The sequence below is a fragment of the Callorhinus ursinus genome, unplaced genomic scaffold (assembly GCF_003265705.2).
Source record: "Callorhinus ursinus isolate GAN/ISIS: 27379988/994484 unplaced genomic scaffold, GSC_fseal_2.0 scaffold24, whole genome shotgun sequence".
Classification (NCBI taxonomy): domain Eukaryota; kingdom Metazoa; phylum Chordata; class Mammalia; order Carnivora; family Otariidae; genus Callorhinus; species Callorhinus ursinus.
The window spans coordinates 23,983,767-24,003,193 of record NW_027397086.1 but is presented as its reverse complement, the minus strand read 5'-3'; the positions used below and the strand labels follow the sequence as shown (position 1 = coordinate 24,003,193).

General features: G+C 39.9%; 1 protein-coding gene across 5 annotated transcripts in view; it reads right to left on the bottom strand.

Annotated features, from left to right (window-relative positions):
* Positions 1-6,286, bottom strand: part of LOC112836551 (phospholipid-transporting ATPase ABCA1-like) — a 78,102-nt gene extending 71,816 nt beyond the window's left edge. The window contains exons 1-3 of one of the 5 annotated variants that reach the window (XM_073876633.1): positions 6,083-6,283; positions 4,475-4,599; positions 2,451-2,517 (exon numbers count right to left, since the gene is read on the bottom strand). In XM_073876633.1, coding sequence (XP_073732734.1) covers positions 2,466-2,517; positions 4,475-4,599; positions 6,083-6,265 — 360 coding nt within the window. In that variant the 5' untranslated portion in view covers positions 6,266-6,283 and the 3' untranslated portion in view covers positions 2,451-2,465. Of the gene's footprint in view, positions 1-2,450; positions 2,518-3,269; positions 3,388-4,474; positions 4,600-6,082 lie in introns of those variants that run through there. The other 4 variants (XM_025888388.2, XR_012373532.1, XR_012373531.1 and 1 more) reach the window with 4 other exon arrangements.
* Between the last annotated feature and the right edge of the window lie 13,141 nt (positions 6,287-19,427).

Here is a 19,427-nt window from a genome sequence, read left to right as displayed (position 1 = left end):
AAATTTCCCTCAGTTATACCACTTTTTGAAAAACTTAAAATCTGAATTGCAGTAAGAGTTGTCAGTACAGAGATCTCGTCTTCAGACTGCCTCCAATACAGATCAGTGGTGCTCTTCATCCGAGCGGTAGCATCTGAATCAGGCTCATGCTTCTTTTGTCTTTCTAGCCTGGAAAACTGAACCTACCTCTACCAGCACTGGGCTCTCATAAGCTCCTCACCTCTCTTCATTGTCTTTACTCAGTGATCCCTTGATGTACCTTTGGCCTCCCCTCCCAGACACTTAGAGGCTTATGGACATTCACTGAATTTGTTTATACAGTGCCTTAAAAAAGGATTTTGAAGACAAATATCATTAAAAATATATACATTAAAGGAAGAAAATTTGTATTATAAAAAGTGAATACATCATGTTTTCAGGTTGTCAAAGTGAAAAAGCTGATAAGCAAAACCAAAAATTACATATAGTGGAGCAGCCCATTGTAAAACTTAGGTATAAGAGTTGATGGAAAGCATTTGACAGGTAAGTATAAGGTGCTATTAAATTAAATATTAATGTGCTATATCAGTAAAAAAAAAAACAGCTATAATGATTCAGTTTGCAAGATGTTAGAACACTCTCCAAATGTTCGTTTCTAGATGTTCTGATTAGGTTACTATAATAGCTTTTTTAAAATTAAAAAAAATGATTCAAAGGGCAAATGATGGTAGTCACAAGTGTGGCATGCAGCTGATAAATGCAATATTAGAGAGGAAATTAGAGGTGACAATGACAAGAAGCCAGTCAAGGAGGGTCTAAAACGGCACTCAGAGGATTGGTTTTCCTTCCATATGTTGGATCCCAAAGCCAGCATCTTTGCTGAGGGCATTCAAAAGTTCCTGGGTGCCCACGTTCTCAGAAGTGTCACCACTGTCGGTACATGAGAAGCAGCCAGTTTAGTAGTTCATTAAAAATAGGCCTGGGTGGCTCAGTTGTTGAGCGTCTGCCTTCGGCTTGGGTCATGATCCCAGGGTCCTGGGATCGAGCCCTGCATCAGGCTCCCTGCTCCACAAGAAGCCTGCTTCTCTCTCCCTGACTCCCTCTACTTGTGTTCCCTCTCCTGCTGTGTCTCTGTCAAATAAATAAATAAAAATCTTTTTTTAAATTTTTTATTGTTATGTTAATCACCATATATTACATCATTAGTTTTTGATGTAGTGTTCCATGATTCATTGTTTGTTCATAACACCCAGTGCTCCATGCAGAATGTGCCCTCTTTAATACCCATCACCAGGCTAACCCATCCCCCTACCCTCCTCCCCTCTAGAACCCTCAGTTTGTTTTTCAGAGTCCATCATCTCTCATGGTTCGTCTCCCCCTCCGACTTACTCCCCTTCATTCTTCCTCTCCTGTTATCTTCTTCTTTTTCTTTTTTCTTAAAATATGTTGCATTGTTTGTTTCAGAAGTACAGATCTGTGATTCAACAGTCTTGCACAATTCACAGCGCTCACCGTAGCACATACCCTCCCCAATGTCTATCACCCAGCCACCCCATCCCTCCTACCCCCAACCACTCCAGTAACACTCAGTTTGTTTCCTGAGATTAAGAATTCCTCATATCAGTGAGGTCATATGATACATGTCTTTCTCTGACTGACTTATTTCACTAAGCATAACACCCTCCAGTTCCATCCACGTCATTGCAAATGGCAAGATCTCATTCCTTTGGATGGCTGCATAATATTCCATTGTGTATATATACCACCTCTTCTTTATCCATTCATCTGTTGATGGACATCTTGGCTCTTTCCACAGTTTGGCTATTGTGGACATTGCTGCTATAAACATTGGGGTGCACGTACCCCTTCGGGTCCCTACATTTGTATCTTTGGGGTAAATACCCAGTAATGCAATTGCTGGATCGAATGGTAGCTCTAATTTCAACTGTTTGAGGAACCTCCATACTGTTTTCCAGAGTGGTTGCACCAGCTTGCATTCCCACCAACAGTGTAGGAGGGTTCCCCTTTCTCCACATCCCCGCCAACATCTGTCGTTCCCTGACTTGTTAATTTTAGCCATTCTGACGGGTGTGAGGTGGTATCTCATTGAGGTTTTGATTTGGATTTCCCTGATGCCGAGCGATGTTGAGCACTTTTTCATGTGCCTGTTGGCCATTTGGATGTCTTCTTTGGAAAAATGTCTGTTCATGTCTTCTGCCCATTTCTTGATTGGATTATTTGTTCTTTGGGTATTGAGTTTGATAAGTTCTTTATAGATTTTGGATACTAGCCCTTTATCTGATCTGTCATTTGCAAATATTTTCTCCCATTCTGTCGGCTGTCTTTTGGTTTTGTGGACTGTTTCTTTTGCTGTGCAAAAGCTTTTTATCTTGATGAAATCCCAATAGTTCATTTTTGCCCTGGCTTCCCGTGCCTTTGGCGATGTTTCTAGGAAGAAGTTGCTGCGGCTGAGGTCGAAGAGGTTGCTACCTGTGTTCTCCTTTAGGATTTTGATGGACTCCTGTCTCACGTTTAGGTCTTTCAACCAATAAATAAAAATCTTTAAAAAAAAATAGGAACTGGGAGGTAAAAAGGTTTTTCAAAATAAACGCTTTATTAAACACTTCCTGAGTGCTAGGTTCTTAACACAAAAATGAATAAAACACAGACTCACCTATAAGGACCTTAGATACTAGCCACATATTTGATATCAGGATGATAAACAGCACTCCAGAGTGGTGACTGTATAAATATGTATAAGTTGTGTGTATGTGTGCACATATATCTGTATAAACACACACACATAATATATATTTACATATGTATTTTAATGTGAAGTAAAGAAACTTATTAAAGATCTGTATTTCAAAAGTACTTTCAGGGGCACCTAGGTGGCTCAATTGATTAAGTGTCCAACTCTTTTTTTTTTTTTTAAGATTTCATTTATTTATTTGTCAGAGAAAGAGAGAGCACAAGCAGGGGGAGTGGCAGGCAGAGGGAGAAGCAAGCTCCCTGCTGAGCTGGGAGCCCCATCTGGGACTCGATCGCAGGATGCTGGGATCATGACTTGAGCCGAAGGCAGACACTTAACTGACTGAGCCACCCAGGTGTCCCTAAGCGTCCAACTCTTGATCTCAGCTCAGTTCTTGATCTCAGGGTCATGAGTTCAAGAACCACTCTGGGCATGGAGCCTACTTTAAAAAAAAAAAAGGGACTTTCACAAACTTAGTAAGGATCGGTATTTCAAAAGTACTTTCACAATTATCCATTAGGCATTGACAACAACTTTCTACAAAGGTCACGGAGATTTTATTGGCTGAATATTTGCATGGACAACTAAAAACTATAAACAATAATGAGCACAGATTATGAACACATTGCTACAGCCATGAGGAATACAAGGTGAGCCTAGAAAAGAAAGAATAAAATAAACCTGAGCTATATACATATATATATATATATACATAAACAAACACACACACTATGCTATATATACTATAGCATACATATTTACACACATATATATAGCATATATACTATATGTGTATAAACTATATGTGTATATACTATATATGTACTACATGTATATACAGTGTATATATAGCACACATATGTGTGTGTATACATAGTATAACTTTATTAAAAAAGCTTCCCTTGTTCTTTTTTAGAAGATTTATTTATTTATTTGAGAGAGAGAGAGAGAGATCGTGAGCCTAGGGAGGCGGGGCAGAAGGAGAGGGAGAGAGAATCTCAAGCAGACCACTGAGCCCAGAGCCTGATCTCATGACCCTGAGATCATGACCCTTAGATCATGTCCTGAGCTGAAATCGAGTTGGACGCTAAACCAACAGAGCCACCCAGGTGCCCTAGCTTCCCTTGTTTTTTATATCACTGACATGTTCTCCCCCATCTAAAGATCTACAAATCCTACAAAAATGAAGAAAATTTCTGCCTAACAAGATTAAGAAATTCCGTTAACCTTTTGTTTGAAGTACTGGATTGTTTGTTATAAGTAAGGACTATTTTTGTCTAAAGGACAAATACTAGCTAATATTTACAACTTATCAGATAAAAAATGCAAGAATTGTATTGTGGAAAAAACAAAGTATTAACTTCCTGGAGGTACAATGTGTATAAATCCTTTGACTTAACTACAAAATTAACATAGCTGTAAATATCCAAATACATTTATAACTTAATCCTAGATTTTAGAAAGGCAGATTATTTTCTTAAAATACATATAACTGTAGCTGGAAATAACCAGTATAAAGAGAAGAAAGGTTCAAATATGACAAAAGAGGATTCTCATTTCAAGTTCAATTCGCTGCTGTTCTTTGCATACGATATTAGTCTGTGTCGGGGCTTTAGAACAGCTGATAAAATCCACTCCACTGCGTGATTCTCGAGTCCACCTGCCCTTGGTCCTCAGGAGCATCAACACCCTCAGTCGGCCTGAGCTCTCTTCTCTCCAGGGGCACAGAAAGCAAACACGTACCTGACAAACGTGTACTGTTCGTTGTACATCCAGGGCTGAAGTTCCAGGCTGGGGTACTTGCCAAAGGGGGGCACGATCAAGCTGAACACCAGGGCAATGCAGACAAACACAGCTGGTAGGACAATCTGTAACCAGGGGACAGAGGGGGAAAGGAAGTGGCAAAACAAGGCCAAGTGTCAGAAAAAGGGGCCTGGGGCAAGCCCATAAGAGTCCAGCCAGCCTCCCTAGCCCAGCCAGCACGCAAGTGAGCACCACGGGACCCAGAACAAAGCTCCCCCAAGGCATTCATGGCTGGCAGGTGGGAAGCAGCAGATCCTGCCACCGAAACCTCTTCCCTCCAGGGCATTTCTGGAGGCTGGCAGCACAAGGCCAGAGGCTGTGGCCACCTTGCAGAGGCACGAAGCTCAAAACTTTACAGAGTAAACAGTGGTCACATGTCAGGGGGACTCAGAACCCTGGGTCCTACTCTCTTCCCACTGAAGACCTGAGAAAGACCACGATGGGCCATGAGCCCGGCTCAGCTCAGAGAAAGGCCAAGAGAACAAGCCCTGCACCAAGAGCCAGAAGACCCGAAGCCTGGTTCTGTCTCTACAAGCGTATCCATGCGAAGTCACCCCCGCTGAGGCCTCAGTACTCTCACCTGTAATCTACAGACCAAGACTAAGTGACCCAGTCAGATCCCACGCTCTGAAAGGGGACAGCATCCGCTGTCACCATGGGATGGCCTCAAAAAGCATCATCACCCAAATCCTTCTTTATGGGAAAATACTCTATGACAATTCTCTCACTTCATTATCGTTACAACTCTATCACCAATCAACGAACAAGGGAACTGAGCTCAGAGAGACTAAGTAACCTGTCCAAGGTCACACAGCCAGTAAGTGGCAGAACCAGAATTCAAACCCAGGTCTGCATGCTCCAAATTCATACTCTCTGCATTACCCACAGAGTCTGCAGGGAAGAATCTCTACAGACACTTTCTCTACACTTCTCGATTTTATACAGCGGGATAATTTTATCCCTTCCGACCGAGCAACTTAGCATGCAAACACTGACATGCAGGCAACAGTGTAATGAGTCTTCTCTGTTTGCCCATTTTTTTCTGACCTCCCTGGCTACCTGTCCGTCAATTTGCAGTTAAACACCACTTTAGAGAAAAGTCATGTTTCCAAGAAGTTTATATGTCAAGTGCATCTCAGGTTATGAAAACTGAACTTGCCCAGCCAATTTTCCTAAACTCTGTCCTTGTTACACTGTCCTCTACCATAAACCTCACACACACACACACACACACACACACACACACACACACACACGCACAGCACGACTTAATGCCAGGCCCCATTCTAAGCACTTACTCACTAATCCTCATAACAACCCTATGTCATAGGCACATTATCTTCATTCTAAAGACGAGGACACAGAGGCACAGAGAAGTAACTTGCCCGCAGATGCGTGAGCGGCAGGAAGCAGGACTGGGATTGAAATACGGCAAGTCTGACTCCAGCATCCACCTCACAACCATGACCCTCTCCTGCCTTCACTGGTCAGGGAGCCTGCGGCCCACCCGGGAAGCCAGAGTCACTGGCCTGGAACAGCACTTGTCACCTGAGCAAAGAATCCCTTCCGACTCCGTCTGGCAATCAGCAGCCTCTTCCACAGAAGGGCCACAAACTGCTGTTGTGTGAGCTTCCAGCCCTTCACCTGGTAAGAGCCTTTGCCGTCCATCCCGCTGAGCAGGTCTGTTTCTCTGGATTCTGCAAGAAGCCAACACTGAAGGTCACCTAGCATCTGAGGCAGTTTTGACCTCACCTTGCTCTTCTTGTTCTGGCTTTTCCAGCAAGACTTCAAATCAGTAAGATAAAGATGAAAGATACAATAGAAAATTGGGCAATGGTAATAAAGTGAGATCTTGAAAACAAAATTATATAGCCTACAAAATATGAAAAGATGAATTCACAAGAAATCAGAAATGTAAATTATTTCTCATATATAAATGAAAAAAATTATAAAGTTGCTGTAAAACCAATGATGGTCAAGTAAAGCTAAAACACATTAAAAAGTGAACTAATTACTCAGCTAGTAGGTATCTGACAGCTTGTGGAAGTGAAAGTGAAAAGAAATATACTAAACACTGGATAATGGGTCATTTGAAAGAGGAGCTTCATCAAAGAGAGAGCCTAAAAGCAGCATAGATCAGAAAGGAACACAGACAATATACCTTCACAGTCACCTTACAGGCAATACAATGGCACTAAATGCATATCTTTCAACAGTTACCCTGAATGTAAATGGGCTAAATGCCCCAATCAAAGACACAGGCTATCAGGTTGGATTAAAAAACAAGACCCATCAATATGCTGTCTGCAAGAGACTCATTTTAGACCCAAAGACACCCCCAGATTGAAAGTGAGGGGGTGGAAAACCATTTACCATGCTAATGGACACCAAAAGAAAGCTAGGGTGGCAATCCTTATATCAGACAAATTAGATTTTAAACCAAAGACTGTAATAAGAGATGAGGAAGGACACTATATCCTACTTAAAGGGTCTATCCAACAAGAAGATCTAACAATTATAAATATCTATGCCCCTAACATGGGAGCAGCCAATTATATAAGGCAATTAATAACAAAAGCAAAGAAACACATTGACAACAATACAATAATAGTGGGGGACTTTAACACCCCCCCGACTGAAATGGACAGATCATCTAAGCAAAAGATCAACAAGGAAATAAAGACTTTAAGTGACATACTGGACCAAATGGACTTCACAGACATATTCAGAACATTCCATCCCAAAGCAACGGAATACGCATTCTTCTCTAGTGCCCATGGAACATTCTCCAGAATTGATCACATCCTAGGTCACAAATCAGGTCTCAACCGGTACCAAAAGATTGGGATCATTCCCTGCATATTTTCAGACCACAATGCTTTGAAACTGAACTCATTCACAAGAGGAAAGTCAGAAAGAACTTAAATACATGGAGGCTAAAGAGCATCCTACTAAAGAATGAATGGGTCAACCAGGAAATTAAAGAAGAATTTAAAAAATTCATGGAAACCAATGAAAATGAAAACACAACTGTTCAAAATCTTTGGGATGCAGCAAAGGCAGTCCTGAGAGGAAAGTATATAGCAATACAAGCCTTTCTCAAGAAACAAGAAAGGTCTCAAATACACAACCTAACCCTACACCTAAAGAAGCTAGAGATAAAACAGCAAATAAAGCCTAAATCCAGCAGGAGAAGAGAAATAATAAAGATCAGAGCAGAAATCAATGAAATAAAAACCAAAAGAACAGTAGAACAGATCAACGAAACTAGGAGCTGGTTCTTTGAAAGAATTAACAAGATTGATAAACCCCTGGCCAGACTTATCAAAAAGAAAAGAGAAATGACCCAAATCAACAAAAATCATGAATGAAAGAGGAGAGATCACAACCAACACCAAAGAAATACAAACAATTATAAGAACATATTATGAGCAACTCTATGCCAGCAAATTAGATAACCTGGAAGAAATGGATGCATTCCTAGAGATGTATCAACTACCAAAACTGAATCAGGAAGAAATAGAAAACCTGAACAGACCTATAACCACTAAGGAAACTGAAGCAGTCATCAAAAATCTCCCAACAAACAAAAGCCCAGGGCCAGATGGCTTCCCAGGGGAATTCTACCAAACATTTAAAGAAGAATTAATTCCTATTATCCTGAAACTGTTCCAAAAAATAGAAATGGGAGGAAAACTTCCAAACTTGTTTTATGAGGCCCCCATTACCTTGATCCCCAAACCAGACAAAGACCCCATCAAAAAGGAGAATTACAGACCAATATCCTTGATGAACATGGATGCAAAAATTCTCACCAAAATACTAGCCAATAGGATCCAACAGTACATTAAAAGGATTATTCACCACAACCAAGTGGGATTTATCCCTGGGCTGCAAGGTTGGTTCAACATCCGCAAATCAATCAACATGATACAATACATTAACAAAAGAAAGAACAAGAATCATATGATCCTCTCAATAGATGCAGAAAAAGCATTTGACAAAGTACAGCATCCTTTCTTGATCAAAACTCTTCCGAGTATAGGGATACAGGGTACATACTTCAATATCATAAAAGCCATTTATGAAAAACCTACAGCGAATATCATTCTCAATCGGGAAAAGCTGAGAGCTTTCCCCCTGAGGTCAGGAACGCGGCAGGGATGTCCACTACCACCACTGCTATTCAACAGAGTAGTAGAAGTCCTAGCCACAGCAATCAGACAACAAAAAGAAATCAAAGGCATCCAAATCGGCAAAGAAGAAGTCAAACTCTCACTCTTTGCAGATGATATGACACTTTATGTGGAAAACCCAAAAGACTCCACCCCAAAACTGCTAGAACTCATACAGGAATTCAGTAAAGTGGCAGGACATAAAATCAATACACAGAGATCAGTGGCATTCCTATACACAAACAACAAGACAGAAGAGAGAGAAATTAAGGAGTCGATCCCACTTACAATTGCACCCAAAACCATAAGATACCTAGGAATAAATCTAACCAAAGAGGCAAAGGATCTGTACTCAGAAAACTATAAAATACTCATGAAAGACATTAAGGAAGACACAAAGAAATGTAAAAACGTTCCATGCTCATGGATTGGAAGAACAAATATGGTGAATATGTCAATGCTACCTAGAGCAATCTACACATTCAATGCAATCCCCATCAAAATACCATCCACTTTTTTCAAAGAAATGGAACAAATAATCCTCAAATTTGTATGGAACCAGAAAAGACCCGACTAGCCAGAGGAATGTTGAAAAAGAAAAGCAAAGCTGGCGGCATCACAATTCTGCACTTCCAGCTCTATTACAAAGCTGTCACCATCAAGACAGTATGGTACTGGCACAAAAACAGACACATAGATCAATGGAACAGAATAGAGAGCCCAGAAATGGACCCTCAACTCTATGGTCAACTCATCTTCGACAAAGCAGGAAAGAATGTCCAATGGAAAAAAGACAGTCTCTTCAACAAATGGTGTTGGGAAAATTGGACAACCACATGCAGAAGAATGAAACTGGCCAATTCTTTACACCACACACAAAAATAGACTCAAGATGGTTGAAAGACCTAAACGTGAGACAGGAGTCCATCAAAATCCTAAAGGAGAACACAGGCAGCAACCTCTTCGACCTCAGCCACAGCAACTTCTTCCTAGACACATCGCCAAAGGCAAGGGAAGCAAGGACAAAAATGAACTACTGGGATTTCATCAAGATAAAAAGCTTTTGCACAGCAAAAGAAACAGTCCACAAAACCAAAAGACAACCGACAGAATGGGAGAAGATATTTACAAATGACATATCAGATAAAGGGCTAGTATCCAAAATCTATAAAGAACTTATCAAACTCAGCACCCAAAGAACAAATAATCCAATCAAGAAATGGGCAGAAGACATGAACAGACATTTTTCCAAAGAAGACATCCAAATGGCCAACAGGCACATGAAAAAGTGCTCAACATCACTCGGCATCAGGGAAATCCAAATCAAAACCTCAATGAGATACCACCTCACACCAGTCAGAATGGCTAAAATGAACAAGTCGGGAAACGACAGATGTTGGCGGGGATGCGGAGAAAGGGGAACCCTCCTACACTGTTGGTGGGAATACAAGCTGGTGCAGCCACTTACAGCCACCAAAACAGTATGGAGGTTCCTCAAAAAGTTGAAAATAGAGCTACCCTACGATCCAGCAATTGCACTACTGGGTATTTACCCCAAAGATACAAATGTAGGGATCCGAAGGGGTACGTGCACCCCGATGTTTATAGCAGCAATATCCACAATAGCTAAACTGTGGAAAGAGCCAAGATGTCCATCGACAGATGAATGGATAAAGAAGAAGTGGTATATATACATGATGGAATATTATGCAGCCATCAAAAGGAATGAGATCTTGCCATTTGCAATGACGTGGATGGAACTGGAAGGTGTTATGCTGTGAAATAAGTCAATCAGAGAAAGACATGTATCATATGACCTCACTGATATGAGGAATTCTTAATCTCAGGAAAGAAACTGAGGGTTGCTGGAGTGGGGGTGGGGTGGGAGGGATGGGGTAGCTGGGTGATAGACATTGGGGAGGGTATGTGCTATGGGGAGCTCTAGGAATTGTGCAAGACTGTTGAATCACAGATCTGTACCTCTGAAACAAATAATGCAATATATGTTAAGAAAAAAAAAAAGAAGGTAGCAGGAGGGGAAGAATGAAGTGGGGGAAATCGGAGGGGGAGAGGAACCATGAGAGATGATGGACTCTGAAAAACAAACTGAGGGTTCTAGAGGGGAGGGGGGTGGGGGGATGGGTTAGCCTGGTGATGGGTATTAAAGAGGGCACGTTCCGCGTGGAGCACTGGGTGTTATGCACAAACAATGAATCATGGAAGGCTACATCAAAAACTAATGATGTAATGTATGGTGATTAACATTACAATAAAAAATTTAAAGAAAAAAAAAGAAAGAAGAGCTTCATGAAAAAATATGTCACAAACTAAGTGCACGAGTGTTTTAAGCTAGAAAGTGTCTCAATTTATATGTAGGGGAAAAGCCAGCATATTTAGTAACAATCTAAAATAAGTATCAAAAGTTCCAGAAATACTTCTCCCATAACATCTCTCTCCAACTCCAGTCGGGAGGCACAAAGATCACTCAAAGCAATAGACTTGTAAAGCCTATTTCAAGGAATAATTACATTTATTAATGAGAAGTTTAAAATGTTACTGCCACTAGAATTCACTTTTAAAATCAAAACATAAAGAAAGCCAGTTAATATAGGATATCTAAAAAGGGATATAATAATATATATCAAACACATATGTCCATGTGTTTTAGTAATGAAAGCAATTTAATAGAAACAACTTTGAAGAAATTCATACTGTATTTAATACTGAGTTGCTCACAAATCTTTCCTACCACTAATTCCAAGAAGACTAGCAACAAGGAGGCTGATACAGAAATATCAAGACATGTTGACAAGCTGAAGAACTGTACAGTCTATTTTCCTTCCCATGGCATTTAACTCAATGCTCAACACACAACAGGTGCTTAACAAAAATATTCACCGATATGAGTAGAAAACTTTTTAAGAAACTGAATGAAAATGGAAATTATTTTTTATTTCCAATTACTTTTAAAAATAATAAAAATAAAGAAAAGAAACCCATAAACATTGATAGTAATTCACAACAGACCCAAAATGGAGTCATTTTCACCCACAACAGCAAACCAAGATTTAATTGCAGTTTCCACCTCTCCCAGAAATGTGACCTTGAACAGTCAATATGAAATTTCCTGATTAGCACTAGTAAGGTAATCTGCATAAAACCCTTGCATTTCCTTTCCCCCAAAATATGACCAGGCCTGAAACAATCCTTTCTTTTCTTTTGCTAATAGCTCCCTTGCCCCACCCTCCTTCTGCCTATAAGACTATTCCATTTTGCACAACTCTTCCACGTAGCTATTTACTCAAAGAGATGCTGCCCAATTCATGAATTGTTGAATAAAGCCAATTACATCTTCACATCTTCAAATTTCAAACTTGAATTTCTGTTAACAGCCTTTACTGAAATTTTTCTCTTCCAATACATAATCCTGTATCATGCACACACAAAAAAAAATGGAACTGTGAGATAACTCCATACTAAATAACTATAGCCTAAATTACAGGAACTCAAAAATTACAACAAAATAGCACATGCTAGGTCACACGCCAGTTAAGGAAAAGTAGTCTATACCACCATCTAGTGGCCTTATAATACAGCACTAAGGTACTTAGCCAGGGATGTCACCAAAATACAGGCATCTAAAGTTTACATGCAGAGCTACCGCCTTCCTTCCTACTCAGTTGGGACAGCATTGGATCGACCTCTCCTCCTTCCTCCTGCAGATCTGCATGAGCTGGCCCTTTGGACCAAACCATGCAGGAACACCATCAAATGGATTATTGCCTTTGCACACGTCATATAATTTCCTCCACCCTTTACTTGATACCTATTTCTTATGTAAGGTGTAAAAATGCATCTTCATACTCATCAGACCAAATGGACAGTATAAAAAATTGGTCAGAAAAAACCCATACACTGTGATTAAGGGCATAAATTTATAAGATGGTTTGGCACTGTTTAGTAAAGATGAATATGGTACATATCTTATGACCTAGCAATTTCATTCTTAGGTATATACTCTAATGCAGTGGCTCCTAACCTCTAGTACACAGATCCCCAAGGTGTCTATGGAAGAATTCAGAGGGTCTGGTAACTTAGATGGGAAAAAAATTTTCATCTTTATTGTGTTAAAAAAAGCCGAAAACACAGGACCAAAATGGCATCAGTTCAGTTAAGGCCCCAAGTCAGTAAACAAAGGCTTAATACCCAATCTAATTGCAGCATCAATCTTCCCCAGAAATGTAATCTTAAGTGGTCAGTCAAGAATTTTTTTTTAAAGTTTTTATTTATTTATTTGACAGAGAAAGACACAGCAAGAGCAGGAACACAAGCAGGGGGTGCTGGGAGAGGGAGAAGCAAGCTTCCCACTGAGCAGGGAGCCCGATGTGGGGCTTGATCCCAGGACCCTGGGATCATGACCTGAGCCGAAGGCAGACGCTTAATGACTGAGCCATGCAGGCGCCCAGTCAAGAATTTTCTGACAGGTGCCACTGAGTCTGTCACATAGCCCCCTCCAACCCCCCAAAGGAAGATGAGGTAATCTGCATAAGAACCCCTGCTCTTCCACCACCCGCACCAAGAGAAAGTGACCTTGCCATGAAATATCCTTTCTTTTCTGTTGTTTATAACTTTCTTGCCCCATCCTCCTTCCTATAAAAACCTTCCATTTTGTGTAACTCCTCAGAGCATCCCTCTATTTATTAGAGTGAGATGTTGCCCAATTCAGGAATCTTTTTTACATTTTACTTATTTGAGAAAGAGAGTGAACGTGTGAGCAGAAGAAGGGGCAGAGGGTGAGGGAGAGAGAGAGTCTTCAAGCAGACTCCCCACTGAGCATGGAGCCCAACGTGGGGGCCTCCATCCCAGGACCCTGAAATCATGATCTGAGCCAAAATCCAAAGTTGGCTGCTTAACCGACTGAGCCATCCAGGTGCCCCATCATGAATCGTTTAATAAAGGCAATGAGATCTTCAAAATTTACTCAGTTGAATTTTCTTTTTTAACAATTGTCACCAACCTCTAACTGAAAATAAGCGTTTCCTTGAAGTATGAATGTAGGCAACAAATCACAATATTATTAATGGGACCTGTGACTTTGTGACCAAAAAATATCATAGATATTGTCAAATTCCATTCAGAGGTGTTACAAATATATAAAAATTTCTTTTATGCTCATCACTAAATTATGATAGTTGTTAAATCCAATGATAAATCCTGTTATTTAGTAGCCTAATAAAGAAGTATGTCTATTTCTTTATCAAGAATTTTCTTTCAGGGGCACGTAGCTGGCTCAGTTGGAAAAGCATGTGATTCTTGATCTCGGGAAAGTGAGTTTGAGCTCCATGTTGGATGTAGAGTTTACTTAAATAAACTTAAAAAAAATTATTTTCATATTTTGATCATTCTAGCTTAATCTGTTTTCTTTGTAAACCTATGTATTTGCTAAGCATGTAAAACATTAGGGTTGTGTTAGGGAGCAAGAATTCCTGTCCCCTTCAGGGGTTCTTCTAGCTGGACTAAGAATCAAATTGACAAGAGACAGATTAACAGGAGAAAATCAAATTTAACAGCATATGTATGGGGAATCCAAATAGATATGGAAATTCCAAAGACAGGCAAAATGAGGTATATATGTCATCCTGAATTAAGGAGAAGTGCGTAGGCTTCTAGAACTTCACAGGAAAAGAAGGTAATTCACAGGGCAATAAGAAGAGCAGATGTTTGGTAATTAGCTGTTTGTCCTGCCATATAGATGGGTCACTCAGATAAAATTTATCTCTGGTAATTACCATCATGCTGGCAAAGATCCCCAGTTTGGATTCTTCCATGTACTTAAGAGAAGGGGAAAAGTTTCTCTTGAGCCTACAGGGTCTTGATTGCCTTCAGCTCAAAATAATCTTCATGCCAAAGTGGCCAGTCCTTTTTTTTTTTTTAAGACTTATTTATTTATTTGACAGAGAGCAACATAGTGAAAGAAGGAACACAAGCAGAGGGGGAGGGAGTGGGAGAGGGAGAAGCAGGCTTCCTGCCTAGCAGGGAGCCCAGTGCGGAGCTGATCCCAGGACCCTGGGATCATGACCTGAGCCGAAGGCAGACGCTTAACAACTGAGCCATCCAGGTGCCCCCAAAGTGGCCAATCTTGGAGTAACCTGCCCTCAGCCTCTACAGTTCCATAGGTCTACAAGATTTTATGCTTTGGAAAGGGTTGGGGCGCCTGGGTGGCTCAGTCAGTTAAGTGTCTGCCTTCGGCTCAGGTCATGATCCCAGGGTCCTGGGATCAAGCCCCATGTCAGGCTCCCTGCTCAGTGGGGAGCCTGCTTCTCCCTCTCCCTCTCCCCCTCCCCCCGCTCATGCTCGCTCTCTCTCTCTCTCTCTCTCTCTCTCTCCCCCTTGCTCTTTCTCTTTCAAATAAATAAAATCTAAAACAAAAAAAAAAAAAAAGTTTCCAAAGGGTGCTATGGCATAAAGAGGTTTAAAAATCCCTGCCCTAGAGAAATTCTAAATATGGAAACAGGAACTATCTATTAAAAAATTCAAAACATCTTTATTCATAATATCAAATGGACAAATATATATCCATACAATAGAACAGCATAGAGCAGAGAAACGTATTAATTACTGTGGCTGCATCAAAATACATGATTTTTAAAAACTTTTGTCAAAGCTAAGAATCAGGGGAGCCTGGGTGGCTCAGATGGTTAAGCGTATGCCTTCAGCTCAGGTCATGATCCCAGGGTCCTGGGATCAAGCCCCACATCGGGCTCCCTGCTCAGCGGGAAGCCTGCTTCTCCCTCTCCTTCTGCTGCTCCCCTGCTTGTGCTCTCTTGCTCTCTCTGTCAAATAAATAAATAAATAAATAAAATCTTTAAAAAAAAGAAAAAAAGCTAAGAATCAACTAACAGAATGACAAAAATAGTCTGATTCTATTTATAGAAAGTTCTAAACTAGGCAAACCAATGAAATATATTGTTTAGAGTTATACGTAAATATAGTTGAATTTCAAAGAAAATGAATGCAACGATTAAAACAAAATTCTGAGTCATGGTTGTTTGAGCCAAGGAGGTCGGGGAAGGTGTTGTAGGGAGGAAAATGTGACCCGAAAGGAACATATATTGGGCCTCTAAATTACTGACAATATTTTATCTCTTTCTTGGCGGCAGGGTAGTAGCATTCAATGTATTATTCTTTAAAGTATACTGACACATTACGTCTACTTTTGGGTATGTATGATACATGTTTCATGTTACCTCCTTAGACAGGCAACTTTAGTACACCCAATCTAAAATAACTACCCAGTTGGTCTATATCACATTAGCCTATTTTAATATTCCAGATTTATCTAGTTTTGGACTACTTGCCAGTAGTTTAAGATATACAATGTTAATTTTCAACATACTTTGTGTATGTTCTAGGCAGTTCATGGATTTGTTTCAAAACAAAATGTCATATAAAAATATTTCATGTTTTTAAATGGTTTTTAGAGGCTATATTCTACCACACATATTTTAAAAATGATAACTTTTTAAATGAACTGATTTTATAATCTGGCTTTAGATCCTGAATGTGCAACTTAGCAACAGTGAACCTAAGAAACTTAATTCTCTCAGAACTTCACCTTCCTCACTTGGAGGTAAAGTTGAATTCACAACGTTTTGAGGATGATTAAAACCTGTGAGTGAATAGGAGATTGTCTTAGGCACCTAGCAGCAATTACCAATAACTTCCCTAAGTAATAGCCATGAATTTTACAGTGATAATGAATCACAGATAGTGATTCACAGATAGTGATCTGTTAGTTAAGTATTTTCATTTTGGAAATTCTCTCTACCTTTCTGCTGCCTAGATGAAGTTGATGATGGGGTGCCCATGGATGGCAAAACCACTAGGTAGAAGTCTGGATCCTTAATTCACTATGTATAGAAGAGCTGCCTGCCAACAAGGAAAACCCATTTTAGATTCTTAAGGAACAAGAAATAAAATCCTGTTGTGTCTGAGACATTTGGTATCTATTTGTTACAGCAGTTTAGCCTGTCCTATTTAATATATTCTTAAAAAGGTGAACCACATTCAGAAGTACCAGATATAGCTGAAGGGGTCAGAACAAATTATTAAGTGAATGACTATCTACCAAATAGTGAGATATCCACCCTTCTTCCCTCCTCAGTCACAGAAAACTGGCAGTAAGGAAGTTTCCACACTTGGGGTAACTGACTAAACTTTAAAAAAAAATGACTTATGGGTAAAAACAAATGGGAGTTTTTTCCCCTTCAATGAAATAACAGATAGCCTACAGAAAACCCTACAGTGAAGCCCATTATCTGACAGGCCACACCTATACTCAAAAAGCTTTCAAAAAAAATTTTTTTGGTCTTACTGAAAAATATGAGTTGATAACCAAGGATTAAAAATACAAAACTATTTGAGGAAAAACACTAGTATCATGGCAGAAAACAAATCAAATTATAATAAAACTTGAAACAATTCAGGAAGAAGACCCACAACAATAACTAAAAAATAAACACCTGTAATTAATGTCCTCTGAGATAGAAATTATGAACCCATGAAACAAAAAGAGTATATTATTTCTGATTTAAAAAAGAGAGAGAGATAAAGAAATATTCTGGGGAAGGGATAAAAAAGGGGCTTTTTGGGAATAAACACTGTGAAAGTATAAGTTTAAAATAAATGAGTTAGAAGATAAAATTATGGTACTTTATCCCCAAAACCATAGACCAAAAAAGCAGATATGTAAAACAGTAGAAAGAATAAAATTAGAAGATCAAGTGGAGGTACAGTGTTTGATTAACAGAAGTTCTGAAGACTGAGAAGAAAATTTAAAAATCCAAGAAACAAAAAATTTTCAGGATTGAAGAGTGTCCACATTATGAGGTTACACTGAGTGAGGAACACTGTATGAAAAAAGATATCGACTCCACAGCACATTACTGTGAAATTTCAGAACACCCAGGAACAAAGAGAAAAACATAAAAGGTTCCAAGAGACTGACAGAAACAAGCAAGTCACATACAAAGAATTAGGAATCAAAATGGCTTGACTTTCTTACTAGAAGGTATTATACAATGGAGCACTGCCTTTAAAAATATGAGGAAAAGTTATTTCCAATGTAGAATTTTACACCCTCCCAAAATATGAATCAAGAGGGTTGGTAGAATAAAGCATGTTTTATAGATACAAATCTCAGAAGTTTAATTCCCATGTACCCTGTCCTAAAATTAGAAGTTAAAAGAAAAAGAAACAAAATCCGGACAATAGGAAGTCCAACACAAAGCAGAGGAGATCCCAGAATTACTACCATGCCATCTTAGAGAACTAGTCCACACTGGAGCAAGAGAACAAAGAACTCTCCAAAGATAACTCTAAAAGATGAAACTGAAAAGCTGATTAATGGGTTTAATCATATTTGTTACTGAAAGATCCATCACAGCTGCTAACTCAGTAAACAAATGGGTAAGCCCTGGTACACTGCCATGGCCAATCATTCCATCCCAGAGAATTCGGAGGGGACTGGACAAACTGAAAGCATAGCTCCTGGCTGGGTTTGCCAACACTGTTGGAGACCAGTCAGATAAACTCATCACAAGAGTTTATCTGAGAAGCCAGTAACTCAAGAGATAAGGGTTTCAAAAAGAGAAGGGAGAAATTTATTGTGGGTACTGGCAGCCAGGGGAGGTGGTAAGCTCAAGACTTAACAACCGACCTCTCTGCCTCCAACATGGACACTTAACAATTTTATAAAGAGAGGTTGAGGGGGGGGATACTTGCAAGAGAGCAGGCAGACAGCCTGTGATCATGGGTGAAGGTTGGTATGTGTTCAGCCCATGATCACCCGCAGAAAGAGGACCTGTGGGTGTGGTCTTCTGGGCATCACGTTGCTATCAGGGCTTTTCCGATGTGGTGTTTGGGATGTTCTGGGTCCTTAAAAAAGAACTTCATCATGCTTCAAGAAAGTACGCTAAGAAATAAGCACAATTTTTAGTTAACAGCATGAGTTAAGCAGTCTTGTCTATTTCTGGTTTTAACTGTTGGGGTCTACAGTTGAGCAAGAGGGCTCGCTAACATACTGAAAGGTATATTCTTTTGGCAAAGAGTTTGGTGATTAATAAATGATAGGTATGAGGAAAACAATAGAAACAAAGGAAAGAGGGAGAGAAAAAAGTAGTCACACTCCTACTGATTAAGATTACAGGTGTAACCCACTTAGCAGTGGCTTAAACTAGAAGACAATTTCTCATGTAAAAGAACTCCAGAGATGGGCGGTCCAGGACTCTTAGCTTGCTGTTCCATGGTGTCAGAACCTAGGCGTCTTCTCTACTGTTGTCCCATCTCCAGCATGTGGCCTCTACCTCATAATTCAAGAAGTCAAGCCATTACACCCATATTCCAGCATGAAGAAATAAGAAACAAAGGAGAGAACTGCTCCTCCTACACTGCTTTAGACACTTATAGTAGGTTATAAATGCACTAACACATTACACTGGCCAGGACTTAGTCACACAGCTGCACCTAGCTGCAAGGATTCTCTTACTAATTTTTTTAAAAAGAGGGCAGCAGGGAGAATGGATAATGGGAAATAGCTAATAGTCTCTGCTATCTCCCTCCACTACTTCCCACAGATTCAGTCCAGGCACATCGTTAAAAATGATGCCCATCACCCAGAAAAACTTAATCACCCCCTCTGGAATTATAATGTTAAAAAG